The sequence below is a fragment of the Leptonotus elevatus genome, chromosome 2 (assembly GCF_054856555.1).
Source record: "Leptonotus elevatus isolate MCC_2025b chromosome 2, RoL_Lele_1.0, whole genome shotgun sequence".
NCBI classification, from domain to species: Eukaryota; Metazoa; Chordata; class Actinopteri; order Syngnathiformes; family Syngnathidae; genus Leptonotus; species Leptonotus elevatus.
This window is the reverse complement of record NC_141240.1, coordinates 40,624,152-40,643,954: the sequence shown is the minus strand read 5'-3', so window position 1 is coordinate 40,643,954 and position 19,803 is coordinate 40,624,152. Positions and strand designations below refer to the sequence as shown.

At 41.9% G+C, this 19,803-nt stretch overlaps 1 protein-coding gene across 15 annotated transcripts in view; it reads left to right on the top strand.

Annotated features, from left to right (window-relative positions):
• The window catches only part of LOC147180043 (membrane-associated guanylate kinase, WW and PDZ domain-containing protein 1-like), a 120,447-nt gene that overhangs the window by 99,802 nt on the left and 842 nt on the right, over positions 1-19,803 (top strand). For 13 of the 15 annotated variants that reach the window (XM_086069171.1, XM_086069167.1, XM_086069166.1 and 10 more), the window contains 8 exons: positions 327-522; positions 1,618-1,920; positions 6,451-6,654; positions 8,794-8,881; positions 8,963-9,017; positions 10,338-10,481; positions 10,558-10,696; positions 15,676-19,803. The exon at positions 15,676-19,803 is cut by the window's right edge and continues 842 nt beyond it. In XM_086069171.1, coding sequence (XP_085925297.1) covers positions 327-522; positions 1,618-1,920; positions 6,451-6,654; positions 8,794-8,881; positions 8,963-9,017; positions 10,338-10,481; positions 10,558-10,696; positions 15,676-16,670 — 2,124 coding nt within the window. In that variant the 3' untranslated portion in view covers positions 16,671-19,803. Of the gene's footprint in view, positions 1-326; positions 523-1,617; positions 1,921-6,450; positions 6,655-8,793; positions 8,882-8,962; positions 9,018-10,337; positions 10,482-10,557; positions 10,697-12,962; positions 13,055-15,675 lie in introns of all 15 variants that reach the window. The other 2 variants (XM_086069179.1, XM_086069169.1) reach the window with 2 other exon arrangements.

Here is a 19,803-nt window from a genome sequence, read left to right as displayed (position 1 = left end):
ATTTAGTGGGGGGGGGGGGGTCTCAGCAAACGATGGATGGATGTAAGGAAGGAAGGAAGGAAAGAAAATCCAAACACACAAAAAAAAAATAATAATAATAATAATTAAAAAAAAAAAAAAAAAGAAAATAAAAAATCCAAACACACCAACTTCTAGCTGAATGTCTTCTCATAAGAGATTGCTACTTACTACTAGACTTTCCACCTACGGGCGCCAGCGTAAGTCATGCAAAAGTAGTCAGTCTATTTAGGACTTGACGTTAGAATCCTTAGTGTATTTGAAAGACGGCAGGCTAAAGCCAGCAGCACCGCTGTCGATCGCCGCAGATCTACATCGGCCACATCGTGAAGTACGGCGCAGCGGATGAGGACGGACGCCTGCGGTCGGGGGACGAGCTCATCTGTGTGGACGGCACGGCGGTGGTGGGCAAGTCTCATCAGTTGGTGGTGCAGCTGATGCAGCAAGCCGCCAAACAGGGTCATGTCAACCTTACGGTCAGACGGAAGACCGCCGGATATCCAGGTGCGCGTACGAGCCATTATGAGTATTTTTATTTCAAATGTTTTTCAAGACGATTTTTCTTGTTGGGCAAAAAATGAGAAAAGTGTTTGTTTGTTTTTTTGCTTACTTAAAAATCCTTTTTTTGCAGTGTGATGACAGTAAAGAGGAAAAATGAGCCTAGTAAATATTACTTGAAATTGAAACAGTACTTCAACTGATGATTTCTACAAGAAAAAAAAAAATGCTTACAATAATGAGCTATATTTCACTTTTGTCTGATTGTTTTCATACTTGATTTTTTTTCTATTTATATTATTACTAGATTGTGCAAAATCTTGAAATAAAATTAAAATGTGGAAAATGTTTGTTTTAAGCCTCACAGTACTTAAATCTGGCTGTTAACACTCAATGCCAAAACTGCTTGATCCAATAAGATCATTAAGTAACAACAAGTTACAGATCTTGATCTTGTCTGACAATTTTATTTTAAGTGAAAAAAAAAAACTTCTCAGAGCAAAATTAGGTAGGGCTGCTCAATTGTGAAGAAAATGATAATCTCAATTATTTTGGTAATAATTGAAATTACGATTTGGCCGATCATTTATTTTTTGTTACAAAACAAGAAAATGTTTAAACATAAAAAAAGACAAATACAATTCTTTGAAACACTATAATTATGCTAGTGGCCGAAACAAAATTTATAAAATTATATATATAAATATGTTGTTTCTATTTCCAATTTTTATTTATATTAATTTTTTTGTCTTTAATTTTTAATCTTGTTTTTTAGATCCGTTAATTATTTAATTAAAATTTCAAATTCAATAAAAAATATATTAATGTATTAAATGTATTAATTTAAACAACTTAAAATTAGTATTTTTAATCTTTTTTTTAAATCATTATGCTGATTTTGTAATTGGTCCACAATTATTATTGTAATAATTAAATTGTAATTGAATTTCAACTAATTGCACAGCCGTAAATTTAGGTTAAATTTAAGAAATTATGTCTTACTTAAGATTTGGGGTTTTGCGGTGTGATTGGGGACGTGTACGTCTTGCAATGTCACTTTTGGAATGTCCCTCTCATGAGCAGTCTTTTCATCCTCACCAGTGTCCAAAGGGGAAGGTGACGTTCCGCCATCGCCAGCTTCCTCGCACCACAGCAGCACGCAGGCCCCCAGCCTGACGGAAGGCAAGCGGACCCCGCAGGGAAGCCAGAACTCTCTCAACACGGTCAGCTCTGGCAGCGGCTCCACCAGCGGCATCGGCAGCGGCGGGGGCGGCGGCAGCGGGAGCGCCGTGGTCCCCGCCTCTCTGCAGCCGTATGACGTGGAGATCCAACGTGGAGAAAACGAGGGCTTCGGTTTCGTCATTGTGTCCTCGGTTTCCAGGCCCGACGCGGGCACCACCTTTGGTGAGTCAACGTGATGCAAATCACTTGAAAAGGTGTCGTGTTTTCATTTGACTTTAATACGCTTTTGAGCATCTCTCTGAAAATCATGACTTTTCTCTGTGATTCATTATCATTATGCGCCATTTACTTCAAAGCTGCGATATTTGGGTCTCAGAGCAATTTTTCCCGGAGGCTTGGCTGCTTAATTCAGCAAAGCGGCACCAAGTGGGTTTGGTCCTCTCCACCAGGTTGCGTTCCCTCGCAAATTGCTATAGAAGACCAAAACTGCCAAAATAAAAAATAAATGAATCAATTAATTAATAAAAGTTTTTAAAAAAACGGATATAACAAATATAATTCCGAAATTAAATTTAAATAATAAATAGATAAAAATAAAATCAACTATATATATTATTATTATTTTATTTTATTTTATTTTTAAAGTATTTTTTGTACTTTTATTTATATATTTTTTGTATAAAAAATTTTAATTATATTTTTGACATCCGTTTTTATTTTCACTTGTATTTATTTATTAATTTTTTTGGGCAGTTTTTGTCCTCCATAAATAGCATGGCTTTTTGACCGGGCTGCACTTTATACCAAGGTCGCCAACCTGCTATCGTGAGCTTAGGGATTTAGAAACCACTTCATGAGCAGCGCTCATTCCGACAGGATCAGGCCGGCTGGCTGCGGCTTTATCGCAAACATCATCATCACTGATTCCGACCTCACAGCTGCATTCATTTATGGCTGGAAACAGCAAAATTGCAACTATCAAAAGTTGCTCAGCCAGTGATGAGCTATTGGAGATGTTCTTTCCAACAAATTTGACGTGATTTATCCGTGTCCCCAATGTCATGCCAAGGTCTCTTGTATAGTTAGCCGTAAAGATGTAAAGATGTAAAGATTTTCCACTGCGAGCTACTTTTAAAAAAGCAAAACAGCAGCGAGCTACTCATGTTTCACAACATTTATTTTATTGCCAAATATTTGCCTTTACTTCAAACACAACAACAACAACACAAAATGCATACGTTGGCATATCATTTTTTTAACCAAAATGATGCTGATAATGCATGCTAGCGGTGCAACGGATCACAAAAGTCACGGTTTGGATCGGATCGTTTTCCGGATCAGCAAAAAAAGAAAAAAAAAGATGCATAGTAAACTTTTGCCCATTGAAAAAACAAAGAATAAATCTAATATGGCCGTTTAGGATTTAGGAACACAACTTTAAGTGCAATATGAAGCAGATATATTCTTATTTTATACATGGTCTATGTAACTTATGTTCCTAAAATCTTAACGGCTATATTTGACATTTTGAGTTGAATGTTTTTTTTCATTTATTTTTATAAAATGAATGAAGACAAAGTTCTATTTAATTATTCACCCCCCCCCCCCCCCCCCCAATAATGAAAAGACCTCAAAGTGCAATTTAAGGCACATTCCCTTCCTTTAACCATGGAAAGTGAATTACAAGGTAGCCCTGGTCCAGAATAAAAAAAGCTCACAAACGTATTTATGTTACCAGCCAGGCAGATGTGTGCCATGCCGTACCATGACGGCGTAATTAACGAGCGGTTTCTTAGCGTCCTAAATTAGCGATTGAATATGAGTTCGGGATTGCGTTGTTTTGATGTCTAATGTCAATAAAACGTACGATAAAGATATACTAAACGTCGAAAAGGGAAACTATCGAGCCGTCACGCCACGACGCCGCCCAACTTCGAAATAAATTGCCGTCAGGGTATTTATTTGCTCAACTTTATTTTGAAGTTCGCCTTCGCCATCTGTCGGCGAGCGACTCCAACTCCGCCGTGAGCGTTTGGAGAAGCCCGATTATTGTAATGTGACGTGTCATCTGCAAAACACTCGAATGGGTGTTAGCCACATTGACTGATCTCGTCGGGGTGACGATGTTGCTCAGCCACGAGACGATGCGCACGTCAGCTGCGCGTGCGCGCTCGTCAACAAGCACGTCTTAATGCCGCCGAAGCCTTTTCAGGCTTTCGTTTCGGCTGTTTTCTTACTTCCCCGATTCCTTTCGGGAGCCTGAGATGAATGGACTTTCATGCGCTGCGCATCCGGCTTCACACGTTCCCGATAGAGTTCAACCAAGCCGAGATATAAAAATAAAGTGTATTTTTACAAACATGAAAAAGTATATTTTATGAGGGCGTTCCACAGCCAAGGGAATAACAGTGAAGCTTTATGTGATTCAGTCACTCGTATACTCGTATATCATGCAACCGCCTTCGCTCCCACGCCTCCCGCCTCTCACCTTGTGACCCGGGTTCGGTGTTGGGCTTCGTAGAATCCTGCATACCTGTCACGTCCCGTAAGGCCGTGTATTTCGTTATCTGAACAAAGTGACAGGATACAAATGTCTTTTTCAAGCAAGACAGAGGAAGGGGAGTTGCAGAGAAGAGGGACGTAATCCATTTCGGTGTCATAAGAAAGAATAATAACCGGATGGAGGATTGTGAGAATAGAGGAAGAAATCAAGGGGGTGGGACGACAGAAGATCTCCAAGGTCGATTTGCAGTTTTTCGATCACCGTCCCTCGACTCAAGATAAGTGACTACGTTTACATGCAGTCAATATTCGGGCGAAGTAAATTTTCCACTTTATAAAGTGGCAAATTTGCCACTTTATAAAGTGGCAAATTTGCGACTTTATAAAGCGGCAAATTTGCGAGAGAGAAAAACTTGTAAATTTGCCACTTTATAAAGTGGCAAATTTGCGACTTTATAAAGTGGCAAATTTGCGACTTTATAAAGCGGCAAATTTGCGAGAGAGAAAAACTTGTAAATTTGCCACTTTATAAAGTGGCAAATTTGCGACTTTATAAAGTGGCAAATTTGCGACTTTATAAAGCGGCAAATTTGCGAGAGAGAAAAACTTGTAAATTTGCCACTTTATAAAGTGTCAAATTTACAAGACAAAAACTTGCAAGAAAAACACATAGCGTAGTTATAGTCTGGACGAGGTACTCGCTTTTGTCCACCAGGAGCTAACGTAAGGATTCGTTGGTGATTAATGGAACACTGTTCATAAAATAAAAAGGCAGGATGGAGATGGATTTATTAATTTTAAGTTTACTTGCATACACGACAGCGAGAGCCACAACACTTCCTGATCAGCTGACTAACACTAAGCAACCACAAGCTTAACATACTTTAGGTAAATGCAAGTGAATGACGGAGAGCAGCAGATTCGACACATCAATTTTAGATACTTGTAGAAAAAAATACCAAAATGTGTCTTTGTCGCTAGTCGTACCCAACGCTTCAAAGAGCGAATGCTTAATGATAGGGTTCGTCTCTGCTAAAGCGATTACTATCTCGATCGAAAAGCTGTGGCACGAACATCCGAGTAGTACGCTACGTGTATTTTCTGAGGGTTTTTTTCACGCAAATTTGACACTTTTTAAAGTGGACTTTTTTTCTCTGAATATTACCCCGCCCTCTAAAAAATATATATATTTATCCGTGGCCCCAATACGTCGTCGTACTTCGGTTTTCATATTCCGATCTGAACTGCAACACATGCTCAATGTCATTACGAAATTTGCCGTCATTTGCGCTTTTGAACTTACTAAGGTCAATGAAAGACATTCCTCTTATATTCATCTCACTCACCATGCAAATAAGTAGCCCTAGTTCCTAAAGTGTGGTTCTTTGCTGCGTTTCGTCATTTTTGTTGACCTCTGCTCGTGTATTTGCGGCGGGTTGCGCAACAACACTCGCTTACGTGGCATTTTTTCCCTTCGACCTCAGAAATAAACAGCGTTTCAGTCAGCAAGACGTTAAATCACGGCTCTTTTTTCTGTTAGCGTCTTCCTGTTAGGTGTAAAGCCACCCACGTGGGTAGCACTTCCTGGACTGCCGGAAGTGTGCCAAAATAAAAGTACACAACGTAAAAAATTTGGACTCAAAAAATAAAAGCATGGAGGGAACAGGATATTGACATTAGACATACAAAATGTTATGAGTTTGTTACAGGGGTCCTATTTGGGTTTTTAAAAACCTGAATAAGAGTATAATTCAGGATTTGAAGGCCTTTCAAAACCCCAATTTTGTCCTCCCGTCGTTGCACTTGTCTGACCTTAAGAACGTAAATTGTCATTTGTAAGCTCTGGCTGCAGACGTCACCTGTCAGAACTCCACTTTAGAAGCGCTTCCATTTTTGGGAGTCCCTCAGTAGCCCAAAGGCAACTGATTTTGGCCTTATTGGTCCTTGGATCGTGGATAGAGACTGTGGCCTTCACGATGCTATGACTAAAGTATGTGAGTGAAGCATCTGATGGTTTGGACCATTGCCATTTGCTTGACACTGTATTGATTTCCGATTTCAGGACAAAAAATTCTCCTCACAAAATGTTGCTTGTGTGTTCATTTGCACTTTGATATTTTGAACCGATTGCTTTCTGTGGGTTGATTAGGGATGACTTAATACGTTTTCCTGTCTCCTTTTGTCCCTTCTTTTTTCCTTAATCAATATAACCAATCAACCAAATCGCACACGTGTTTGTCAACACAAAAGCTGGAAATGCATGTGTGGCCATGCCCCACAAAATAGGACGCATCATCGAAGGCAGCCCGGCAGACCGCTGCGGTAAGCTGAAAGTCGGCGATCGAATATTGTCCGTCAACAGCTGCTCCATCACCAACAAGTCCCACTCGGACATCGTCAACCTGATCAAGGAAGCCGGACACACCGTCTCGCTCAGGATCATCCCCGGCGACGGTAAGACTTGCACCGCGAGCTTCGCGTCCTGACGCGGCAGCACGCGACTTATTCATTGCTTGCTGGCTTGGAAAGGCCACCGCTGCTTCTCAAAACTGGCAAAAGCACTTTTCATCCCGGTGCGAACCCTGAGATCTCACCATGGGCCTGATTTGCTAAAAGGTTTGCCCGTGAAAAAACTGCCACAAACAGATTGACCTTTTTTTTTTCTTTTCTTCGTTCCCGGTTCCTTTTATTATGTTGTCTTTTAGCTTCGTTTTTTGCCTTTGATTCTGTTTTCTTTTAGCTTTGAACTGTTTTCATTTTGTTGTCTAGTGTTGTCAGAGGTAAAGCATTAACTAATGAATTAATCCCAAAACATATCGCATTAATCATGTATTAACGCGATTAATCACACTATTAATTTTGACCGCAGATCCTTAAGATTAACAGCGGATGGTTATGTTAAAGGTAGCACAGGTTGTGTTGAGACTACATGCATTAAAGCAAAGCATTTAATAAATGTTTGCATATGACATTCAGAATAGTTGTTTAGGTCAAACTTTTGGGGTCATTTTTTTCCATTTTAAATTATGCAAGTAATTGATTAGAAAAAGAGGAGGATGAGCGTGTGCACTGGATTTTTTTTTTTTTTTAAGACATCCCCATAATATTAAATGTCCACAAAAAAAAACAGGTGTTCTTTAAATTGGCCAAAACATTTTGATAAAAATGCCATTTTAATTAAGCGATAAATCGTGATTAATCAAAATTCTCAAATGTGATTAATCTGTTAAAAAAATAATTATCGTTTGACAGCTCTAATTTTAACTCTTTTAGACCCGCATTTCTTCTGCTGGGCAATTTTTATTTATTTATTTCACTGATTTTGATTATTTTCCCACATAAGAACAACATGGGGACATTTTTTGTTTTGTTCGCAAATATGTCATGTCCACTGCAATCATCTATGGGTCCGAAGGAGTTAATTAATGTATGAAAGCTGATGTATAAATAAAGATTGATTGATTGAGATGCTGAAGCTGAACAAGCACAACCGGGAATGCATCTGCAAAATGGTCAACAGAAAATGATATATGCGATGCAATTTTTAAGGTTTTGAATGATCTAAGGGCTGAAATTGAGCCAATCACAAGAAGGAGTCATGCCATGTCCCTTATGGCAAAACTGCTTTCAACTCCCAATCAAACAAAGCATGGTCGTCATGCGCTTGCTGCCTTTACCCAAAATTATTGCAGTGTTCGATTTAATTTTTGGTAACTCAGTGATAACATTTGTAAACCCCTTCCACCAACATTCCCAATTCCATTACTTCCGGGTGCTTTACTCCCAAATCTTCCATAGTGAAAACCATCATAGCTAGCTAGAAAGCACACAACTCTCTTTTAAATACGGCAATGCATCACGTTTACACCTGTTGCCAACAGAGCACTTAGTCTGCTGGAGTGAGTGAACGCGCCATTTAACGGCCGTTAAACGGCATCTTAGCAAATCGGGCCCTACGAGTTCCCGCAGCAGCGTCTGTTCAACTCGTCTCCTTCACTTTTCTGCTGTGCGCTTGCAGCGTATTTTGCTATTTGTTTGCAAGCATTCAAAACAGACATGTGTAACGCTTCCTAAATGATCATGTCAGAAATTGTAGCACGAGCACGTAGCATCCACAACGGTCACATTAAGTAGGGCTCTTGAGGCCTCCCTGATTTTATGTTTTTTGGATTTGTTGGGGTCTGGATGTTTCTTTGGTTGGGGAGGAGTTCTGGTGGGGGGTGTCTGGTCGGTGCTGGATTTCACCTTCCTTGGTTTTCTTTGGTCCCCTCGGGTCTCCTGGTGTTCGGTTTAGGTGAACGGTATGAGATTTTTTCTAATAGGTTTTCTGGTGAGCTAACAAATACACGCACGCACGCACGCACATACACATACTCACCCACACACACACACACACACACAAAAAAAATATATATATATATATAAAAAAAAAAAAAGAGCAATGATGATGACATTTCCGAATGAACAATACTGATCTCTTAGAAAAAAAAATAAATAAATAAAAAAAAAAGTAGGGCTCTTTCCTAAAGCAGAAATATTCATAATATACATTTCAGTTGATTTGTGACATGTGGTGTTTGTGATCCTGCGCAGAGTCTTCCAATGCTTCTCTGCTGACCAATGCGGAGAAGATTGCTACTATCACCACCACACACGCTCCTCAACAGTCCAAAGAGTCTCGGTAGGTGCGCATGCAACATTTATGCGAGAAAAAAAAAAAAATCTTCTAAATACTGAACACCGTGTTCTTGTGTTTTGGAAGGAATAATTCCAAGTCGAAAGGAGTTCCTCCTCCTCCACCTACACAAACATCACAGGTGAGAATACATACTTCAATTACCAAATATATTATTCCAGGGGAAAAAAATCGATTAAACGGCAAGTCAACCTTAAACATTTCTTAGCAATAAATATGTTCTTTGCAGCCCCACTCGTCGAAACATGACATTCTGATGAATATTACATTTGTGGAATATGAGTTAAGCAGCAAAATCCAGCCCTTTTTATCTACCTGAGTGGGCGGCCATTTTGCCACTTGCTGTCAACTGAAGATGACATCACAGTTGCTCAGGCAATGACCAATCACATTTGACCTGTTTTCGCATGCTGAGCTGTGATTGGTGGTTACTTGAGACCTGAGCAACTGTGATGTCATTTTCACCCGAAAGCGCAAGTGGCAAAATGGCCGCCTTCTGATATTGACTTACTTATTATTCCACTAATGCAATATTAACTGTATTTATACTTGTGGTGCTGCGTAGAACATATTATTATTGTGCACTTTGAGATTTATTTTATAAATATGTGAGTGGCAAGTGCGTTGTAATTATTTTTTTTTATCTATTATTTTTGAAGAATTTTGGGGGGGTTAAATTCCCTTTAAATAAAGATCATTCCCAATGTTTCACATAAAAAATTTTTTTAAAATATAAGCTATTGTTGCTATTGATTGGATGGTCATGTGTTAAGTTCACTAATTGACAATATGAAATAATGCTAAGGAATATTCAAATAATTGTGATTATTCAAACAGGATATGATTGTAGTTCTAAAATGCTCGGGGGGGGATCTAAAATGGTGTTGGGAAAATGTAAATATAAGCAAGTTTACTTTAAAGGAACTCCATTTGCCTGAAACGGGCGCTGTCGAGGCCGTCTTTGGATGAAAAGGCGGATGACGAGCAGCTTTGCAGCTCACGCAGAAAATGTTTATCTGACTCCGGAAATCACTGAATGAATTTTGATATTACATTTCTGTCAAAAATGAACTCACCAAATGCAAAAGAGTCCGTTATTAACGTACACACTGCACAATTTGTTTACTTGCCACCCCATTACGGACCACCTTCAAGTTTTGTCCACCCAATTATGTACTATGTCAGGTTTAGTTGCATACACCGACGAGGATAGGTTTGTCATCGGCACTCTTGACTGCCGGGGCAATTTCTATTTCTTTATTTTTAAAATCTCAGCAGGTATCCGCGGCCATCGGTGCCAAGCCACGACCATCCCGTTTGTCCGCGTTGGCCTGAAATGGCGCTGAGCGAGCTCATGTGATGATGATTACAGTATGTTCATCGGTCGTCTATTTTGGATTTTACACTCCGCTCTTTTTTTTTTTTTCTCGGTCACTCGCAGGACAATGAGTTCTACTCAGTGGACCTTGAACGCGACAGCAAAGGTTTTGGTTTTAGCCTGAGAGGAGGGCGAGAATACAACATGGACCTTTACGTGTTGAGACTCGCCGAGGACGGCGCTGCTGTCAGGAACGGCAAAATGCGGGTATGAAGCATCTGCCGGTCGTTTGCGTTTCCGTTCACGTGTCATCGCTCGCAATGAGAATGTCGCCGCTTTGCAGGTGGGAGACGAAATCTTGGAGATTAACGGCGAGAGCACAAAGAACATGAAGCATTCGCGTGCCATTGAACTGATCAAGAACGGAGGGCGGTGGGCACGGCTCGTCCTGAAACGCGGGGATGGATCCGTACCCGAGTATGGTAGGTTTGCATTTTATCAACTCTAAATCCTTCTTCGACTTTTTTGAGCTCATTTGTGGTCACCACAAATGAAAAGCTATGCATTGTAAATGGATATGAAATGGCAGAGAGAGAATTGAGGACCAAACTGACATTTTCAATTCGTATCACAATTGTATGTAAAATATTGAACTTCAAAGTCAACCTTAAACATTTCTTGACAATAATATTTTAAATGTGACCTCACTGGTCTAAACATTCTGTTTAATATTACATTTTTGGAATATGAATTATGAAACACAATAATCCATCTCAGGGGGCGGCCATTTTGCCACTTGCCGTCGACTGAAGATGATATTAATGTTGCTCAGGGCTCAAGCAACGACTAATCACAGTTAACCTGTTTTCTGAAGCTGCGCTGTGATTTGTTGTTGCCCGAGACCTGAGCAACATCTTCAGTCGACAGCAAGTGACAAAATGGCCGCCCGTGAGATGGATAAAAACGGCTCGTATTCCACTAACACAATATCAACCAGAAGACCATAATTAGACTAATGGGGCTGCATAGAACATATTATTGTCCCAAAAACATTTTTGGGGTTGACTTCCCCTTTAAAATATGTTTTATGCAGCCTCACTAGTCTAGATAAGGTATTCAGATTATTATTGTGATTATGCAATATGAGTTAAGCAGCAAAATCCAACCATTTTGATCCATCTCAGGATTGCGACCAATCAGGCCTCAGCTTCAGAAAATGGGTGAGCCGTGATTGGTCCACGGCAAGCTGAGGGCACGATATGACATCATTTAGTTTGGGCAGTTTTCACTATTTTGGAACAATTCCCACAGCATTGCAGCTCTTTTTGTGTTATTATAAATCCGCGGCGTCCCAATTATTTGTGGCCCACCATCGGCGGCATATACTTAAAATGTAAACCTAATGCATTTGTTTTATACACTGAAGAAGTTTTCTGAATATGCAAAGATGCAAATGATTTGATTTGATCTTTATTTTATCTTGAACAAGTACAATAAAAGTAAACAAAAAAGCTCGTACAAAGTGTTCGGTTGGAGAAGTGGGCGAAAGGAAGCCAAACTATTACAATGAAACATTTCTCCTCATAACACTGTGGTGGATCCATATAATACATTTTTGCAAGTAAAAATGGTTCCTTCCGCTTTCTCCTCTGTATCAAGGCCCAAATTGGGAAAGTAGCACATGACTCATTGCCAAGGAACAAAAAGAAGTCATCTTATGACAGATTGTTCAGTTTTGGTTCTGAATGTCGAGACGGTCTCCACCACACCGAAATCTGCTCAAATCCTAAATGATGTGCCGTCAATGAAAATGTTCAGGTAGCAGTTCCAAAAAAATAACTAATATATCAACAATATGCAATTTGCTTGGTTGACGGATTTTGGTGCGCTTTTTAGTGACGCTTGCGTTCTTCCATTTTTCTGCATGTACGTGAAAACGTTTGGACGCCAATGCTGGAAATGGTTAGAAAAAAACATTTAGTGCCACTGATGCGTTCAAATCGTCGTTTAATCAGGAAAGTGTTGACGGATTTATAACATTGATCTTCTGTCATGTGATATTCCTGTCCATAAACTGGAGGCTCTTCCGATGGATTGTTCCTGACATTGTTTCTGTCTTTTTGTGGCCCTCTTAAAATAATGGCTTACGTCATATTTTGACTTGATTTTGTATTTGATTTTTTTTGCCTTAAACAACTCAAGATGCTGGCCGCTAAATATCGGCTGCATTGTTAGTTAAACAAGTTATTCAATTCTTCCCGAAAATGAAACTAATACTAAGTTTAATATCATCGGTCTTTGGATCGGTAGAGATCATGTTACTATCCCGCCTCTGTCAAAATAGTTTGATTGATGATGTCACTTCCAGTCTAAGTCCTGCCCCCTCCCGCCTCTTTTCATCTTGCCAAAGGATGACGTCATTTCCGGGCCGGCCCATTTGACCCAAATATGGGCATGTTTTATATGACGTCACGCTTCCGGGCCGCGCCCCTTTTTGTGGTTTCCAAAAATAAATAAATAAATAAATCACTTGGGTCATCATTTTAGGAGGGTGACGATGTTTCTCAGGTGTAACTTTTGAATGTATTTCTCCCCTTTTTTGTTATACTGCCTTTGGCGGTATACGGTCCCTTCGGATGAAATGTAAAACTGCCTCTTGTCTGTGTTATTTGTTTTCTCCTCTCTTCTTCTTCTCTCTTTCTTTCTCCGACCTGTCTATTGTCGCTGGGCTCTTCCTCCTCTCTCCAGCGATGTTGGCCCCTCATCTCGCTGTTGGTACGATGAGAAATGACAAGATGGGAGAGCCCTGTTTCTACCTAATGGGCCAAAATCAGACCACGGTTTGTAGCTAGAAGTCTGTCATGACCCCCTTCCTCGCCCCCCCATTCCTCGCCCCCCATCATCTTTGATTTCTTCCCAGCCCTCCATCAGCTCATCCTGACCTGCATCCTTCTTTGTGTATTTTGACAAAAGCTTTCTGTCTTGTGCCTGATTGAAACTTTCACATGTGGAAAAGGAACCAGGACTAACTTAATGCCACCACTCATCAGCTGCTGTTGCCATAGCAACCTGGCTAATCTTTCTCAATCCCAGTGATTCACATCATCGTATTGTTTTGAATGCTTTCTCAGGTGCCTGCGGTGTCATTGATAACCCCGCCCCCCCCACACTTGCTGATGTTCTTGTTGCTGAAATCACCTACCTCGTGTTTCACCTGCAGCCCTGGAGGCCAAATTGCGCTGAAGCCGTGTGTCACTTCAGTGCAACCTCCATGTGTATTTGTGAGAGAAAAAAAAAAGAAACAAAAAAGATTGTTGTCACTGTCAACGAGTGGTGCAACGGATCACAAAAGTCACGGTTCGGATCAGATCACAGCTTTGAGTCACGGATCGGATGCATTAAATCGTGTTTTGTCTTCATTTATTTCGTAAAACGCTTTTTCCCATCCATCCATCCATTTTCTTAACGGCTTATTCCTCACAAGGTACACCCTCAACTGGTTGCCAGCCAATCCAGGATGCTTTTTTTCCATTACATTTAAAAAAAATAAAAATCAATTCAAAATGCCTAATATAGCCGTTTAGGATTTCGGAACATAACTTTAAGTGCAATATGAGGCAGAAACATTCTTGTTTTATACATGGTCCATGTGTAAAATAACAAGGTATTAATGATCCGCTTTTTTTGTGCTGATTTTGACTCTTTTCCCACATAAGAACAACATGGACATTTTTGGGGGGGGGTTATTGTGGACGCCAGGATAATATGGCTGTAACGTGTTGTAAACTTACCAAGTTTACATGCAACATTTTTAACATGAACATCATGCAAATCAACTTGCAATTGTGATTGGTTAGTTAAGATCCAATCATGAACCAGAAGTGTTGACATTATCCAAATTATGCCGTTTATTGGTTTAGACTTTAGACACGCGAATGTCACGTCCACTGGGACCATCTATGGGTCTGAAGGGGTAATGTCTTAGTCTGTGTTCCTTAAATCTAAAAGGCTATGTTTAACATTTTAACTTGAATGTTTAATTTTTTTTAATAGGCAAAAGTGTTTTATAAAATAAATGAAGTTCTATTTATCTTTTTTCTTCTTTTTTTTATAACGAAGAGACCTCCAGAATATTGGAAAAAGTATTCAAGTGAGCTCATTTACAGCTACTAGCCATGCAATGCTAACAGCTAGCTGCATGCTAGCCACTTACGTCGGAGACTTCTGCCGTATCATACAATAACGGCGTCATTTATTAGCAGTTTCTTAGTGTCCTAAATTAGCGATTGAATATGAGTTTGGGATAGCGTAGTGTTGATGTTAGTCGCAACTTTAATGTCAATCAAAACACACAATAACGAAATCCTACACGGGTAAAACGGAAGTCAAGCTAGCCATCATGCCACGACGTGTGCCAACTTCAAAGTAAAAGTCTACTGTGGCTATTTGCATTGCCGTCAATTTATTATGTGGTACTTAATTTTGAAGTTAGCCTTGTTACGTTGAGTATGTGTCCGCTTCCTTGACATGTCGGAATGGTGTCGAGACGAGAGGCAGAAAAAAAATCCTGTATCATTAACTTATTCACTCCCAGCCATTTTCACTGAAGCAACCCCCTTTGCTCCCGGCTGTTTTACTGGATTTTGACTGATTTTGCAAGGCCCACAGAATATTGTTTTCTATTGCTATAAAAACATGGAACCTACCAAAAGAAGGATTCGGGTCTTCTTTCATCAGGAAAAAAATCTATTTCTATCTGTTTCCGTTTTGCAGCAATTAGAATTAGAATATAGCTAAGTTTCATCATTATTCACAAATCTGTTTAAAACAGTGGGGGAAATAGCTTTTTTGCAACATGGCCCTGGTTGATCTCTTATACTCTGTTGCCACTTGCTGGCCGTTTTTGTATTACCTACCATTGCTTTAAACGACCTCTTCATGTCAGAGGCTGCATCAAAGCCTTCTGTATGCTCTAGTATAAAAAAAAAACTAAAGAACATATAGATACATCTTTGGGAGCATGGCAATGTTTAAAATAGAACTTATTCATACGTTTTTGGGAGCAAATGAGTTCAAATGCTCCCATACATGCGACATATGCGATCTACGAGGAGTTGCAACTTCCTCTGCTGTGGATTGATGATGTTGCTTTCGTGTGAATGCGCACTTTTTTTTTCCCACCAACCAATCCGCGTGCGTGATTCGAACCGTGAGGCTTGATCCGAACCGTGAGGCTTGATCCGAACCGACCGCGGATCAATGATGATCCGTTGCACCACTTCTGTCAACCATAACTGGAAAAATATGTGCTGCCGTGCATCCAAGTGAGCACAATTATGCATGACATGCTTTAAATCCCCGCCCAGTGGTTCTGTCATGTCACCACAGCTTCAAGTATATGCACGTAGGATACCTGTCACTCTTTCTAACCATCTTTCTTGCTGTTTGTCGTCTCCTTTAGACGGCAGCAATGACGGGTACCCTCCCGCACTCGGGGCACAAAACACTTCGGAAGTGAGAACGCTGCCAGCCAACAGCCGATATCGCATCTCATTGGATTCCAGTTATCCACCAGACCTTCACACACCATCACGCCGGGAGGAGGCTGGGCGTGGGCGAGACAGGAACAGGGACAGGGTCGGGGCAGATCAGATGGACTACCAAGCCCGACAGTTGAACCCTCACCTTCACCACACCTGGAATAACAATCACAGTCACAGCACCCCCAGACCGCCGTCGCCGGACGACAGCAACGGTAGCAGCGGCGACAAGAACATCCGAGGACGCAAAGTCAAAAAGTCCGAGTCTGAAAGCGGGATCTCCAAGCTCCTAAAGACTCTGAGGAAGGACAACTCGGGGAAGAAGGCGGCGGCGGCAGCACAGAAACTCGCCAACAGAAGCTCAACTTTGGACGGGAGGCTCGGCGCGCGGCGCCGCGGCTCCCTCGACCGCTCCCCGACGCGCAAGCGCGCCTCTTCCCCCGATCGTCGGAGGGCCAAGTCGGTGGATCGCAGGGCCGAGCGGGCGCAACGGGATCGGGAGTACGACGACGGGGGTTTCCCTGAGCGCAACTTCTACGAGCGAAGGCGAGTCCGGGAGGCCGCCGCCGCCCCCGAGCGCTCCGACAACAACGGCGGCGATTCCTCGTCTCTTTCCAGGGTGGCCAAGAACGGGAACCCGATGCAGGACTCTTCCTCGGAGCGATATCGTCCGAACGGGACGCCGGAGAGACGATATCGACGGGAGCGGGACTCTTCCCCTGACAGCAACTACAGCCGGGACGAGCAGAACTATGCAGCGGCACCCGGACTAAAAGACTACTACAGCATGATGAAGAACAACGCTGCGTACAAGAACGCCGGCCACAACAATAACACCGTTTGCCAAAGCCCGAAGCAACTCCCCGAGCCCAAGAGAAAGCTGTACAAAGAAAGCCCCAAAGACCTCAGCATCTAGAGCCCTGCGGACTCGCCCCGACACACTTTTGTGTAACATACACTGGAATTGGACCAAGCAAGACCTGAACTGCTTTATTGATTGACTTCTTGTGATCCCATCCGGAGATTCCGACAACAGCAGGAGTACAATCCCATCAGTTTACAGTTGTTTTGTCATGGTTTTGTTGCTCATAACAGGTTGTTGTACTGTAATACGAGTATTGTATGTGCCTGCATATGAAATTGGTGATTTTGCGTTTTTGTCTGCATTGCTGAATCGAAATGTTTTGTTCCCTTCCACTGCCGTACGAGACATGTTTCAATTTGTGCTTTTTGTCAACTTTTTACTTTAAAGGGACATTCAGTGAACCCTGGCGCCATCTAGTGGTGAACTAAGAATTCAATCATTTGAAAAACCGACTATGTGAATAGTATGCAAAAAATATGTTGTATTGCATACACTTTATATATATATATATATATATATATAATCATAGGTCTAGTAACCACTAATTATATTACATGGCTGTAGTCTCACCTTAACAGAGCTGCCATGTTTCACCGCCATCGTCCTGCTACGGATGCCGAAAGGGCAACTTTGCAAATGCAGTTATTGCATGGCGTGTCGGAGCCAATGGGTCGACCGCAGCTGACCTTCCAAAGCTGCGGCCTGCAGGTGGCCGTCACTAACTCCCGTCATTCGGGCCCGTCGCTTGTCACTTGCTGCTTTGCTCTCGCAAAGCTTTTACTCGCTTTTTTATTTTTTTATATTTTTACTAACTCCTCCCGCAAGCCGCTCTTGTTTGCTGCTCTGGCTAATTCCCAACGGCTGCCAAGCCAAGATGTTCGTTTGCTCAACGCAGAATAAGAATTGACCTTACCGTGGCACGCCCCGCCCCGCCCCGCCCACTAAATGCGACGAGCAGCGCCCTCGGACATTTACCGGTCAAGATGAGCTCAAGTGCATCCACAGTAAATGGCAAAGTTGTCAGATCTTCCTTGTGATTTCTCGGTCAGGTATTTTCAGGACGCCGATATTTCTCGTCGAAGCAAAAATATTTGTGACGGGTATCTTCACTCCCTCACGATGCACTTTTGCCCAAAATCAAAGGAAAAAGACAGTCACCTCACTCACTTTGAAGTTTTTGGACATTCTTCCTGCCGAGCAGGGTGAGAATGAATTTATATGACCTCCTACTTTCAATGTTTTGTTGCCATTCATAGTAAATAGGAAGTCAACAAACGAGTGGAAGGTTAGCTACCCGGAGCTATCGTTAGCCTTTGGCTAAACACAACAATGGAGAACATGACCTTCGTGCAGACGTAGTCGTTTCTGGTCATTTTGGAGGGATTCAACTGGTTGTGTGCTCTTCCACAAAGTTGAATCCAGTGCAGACATTTTTTCGTACTTGTTTGAGGGTTTATGGAAGGGAATAAAGCGGACACGGTTATCTCCCGTACACAAGCCGTGACGACATCGCCATTTTCTCTGCCCCTTTGGATAAGCACACAATGCGCCGCCGGGAGCGGGATTGCTTTTGTTTGTCCGCAGCAAAACGCACGTGCCGGCGCAGACGTGACGTCTTGCGTCTTGATTGCTTTACTCAAGGTCACGCGGGGGCGTGGTTTACGGTAAGGTCATAAATTGGCGGTAGGCTTGCGAAATGCGGTCTCTCTGAGCCACCGTAGTGGGCGTGCTGCAGCATGCTTCTAATGCTGTTCTTTGACCACTAGATGGCGCTGAGGCCTACACGATGGGTCTTTAATGAACAAACGATAGCACAAATCAATGGCTTATGAGAACTGTGAAAAAAAAGCAAAAAAACATTGGGTGTGTTCAAAATTGAAGAAGTGGCGTTAAAGTAGAGTGCTGATATAAATAATTTATTTCTTTCACGTGTGTGATGGCTGTTTTTATGTCATTTGGCACATATCAGCGAGTGAGTTTGGTTCAATCCTTAAGATGTATCTTGGAAAAGCGTGGTTAGATACCATAAACAATGACATTTCTAAAGCTTGCACAAATGATCGCAGCCACAAGCAAAAAAATGGATTCATTATTAACCTTATGCAAGATGCATGCGTGAATTACAGTTCGAGCTTGCCCACTTTTTCTAATGAGCGTGTTGGTATTAAGTTAAAGAGGAAGTCAACCCAAAAATAATATGTTCTTTGCAGCCCCACGAGTCTAAATATGGTATTCTGGTTAATATGAGTTTCGCAGCAATGTTGCTCAGGGCTCCGGTAACAACCAATCACAGCGCAGCTTCAGAAAACAGGTGAGCTGTGATTGGTCGTTGCCTGAGCACCAGTGATGTCATCTTCAGTCGACAGCAGGTGGCAAAATGGCCGCCCGACTGGATTTTGCTGCATAACTCATATTCCACTAATGTAATATTAATCAGAATGTTTTGTTTGGACTCGTGAGGTCACATATAACATATTATTGGCAAGAAATGTTTAAGGTTGACTTCCACTTTCACCAATTTCCAACAGATGCCGTGACCTCACAGTACGCGTGATGGCCACCGCCTCCGAACTCCCCACACAAGCATCTGACGATACGCGGAATCTACAAGATATTTATTTAAAAAAAAAAAAAAAAAAAAACAATTTTTAGTTCCAAACTGTCATGTTCTAGCAAACGACTTGGCCAGCACGAGCTGTAATCCAGTCCAAACAAAGCCCGCAAACAAAGCGCATCGATACGACAAACACGACTTCAATCAAATTCCTTCAAATAATCAGAAGCCCCTTTTTAGATGAAACTAGCGACCGATCCTGCACAGCTCTTGCGGTCGGAGACGACCAATCTGCCACGCCGAGCCAACACCGTCGCCCCACTGGAGTCTGACTGCTGCTTTCATCGACCTGTTTTGTGATCAACTTGTCCGTTTTTTTGTTTCGCCACAAAATGCGTTGGCTACTGAAAGGGCGCGTTCATAAGCCGCGCCGGCTTGCCGTTGAGACCGGGATACGACTGAATTCGCACTCGAAAGGCAACGGCAAGTCATCCAAAAACGAATACAAACACGTTCTCGAGAAGGTCGAAGGTTCGTCCAAGCTTCGAAAAACGAGCGTCCTGTGTGCACTCTTGGCGAGTGCGAGTGTCGGATGGCGCGGCATCTGCGCGATCACGCGGCGCCGTTTCC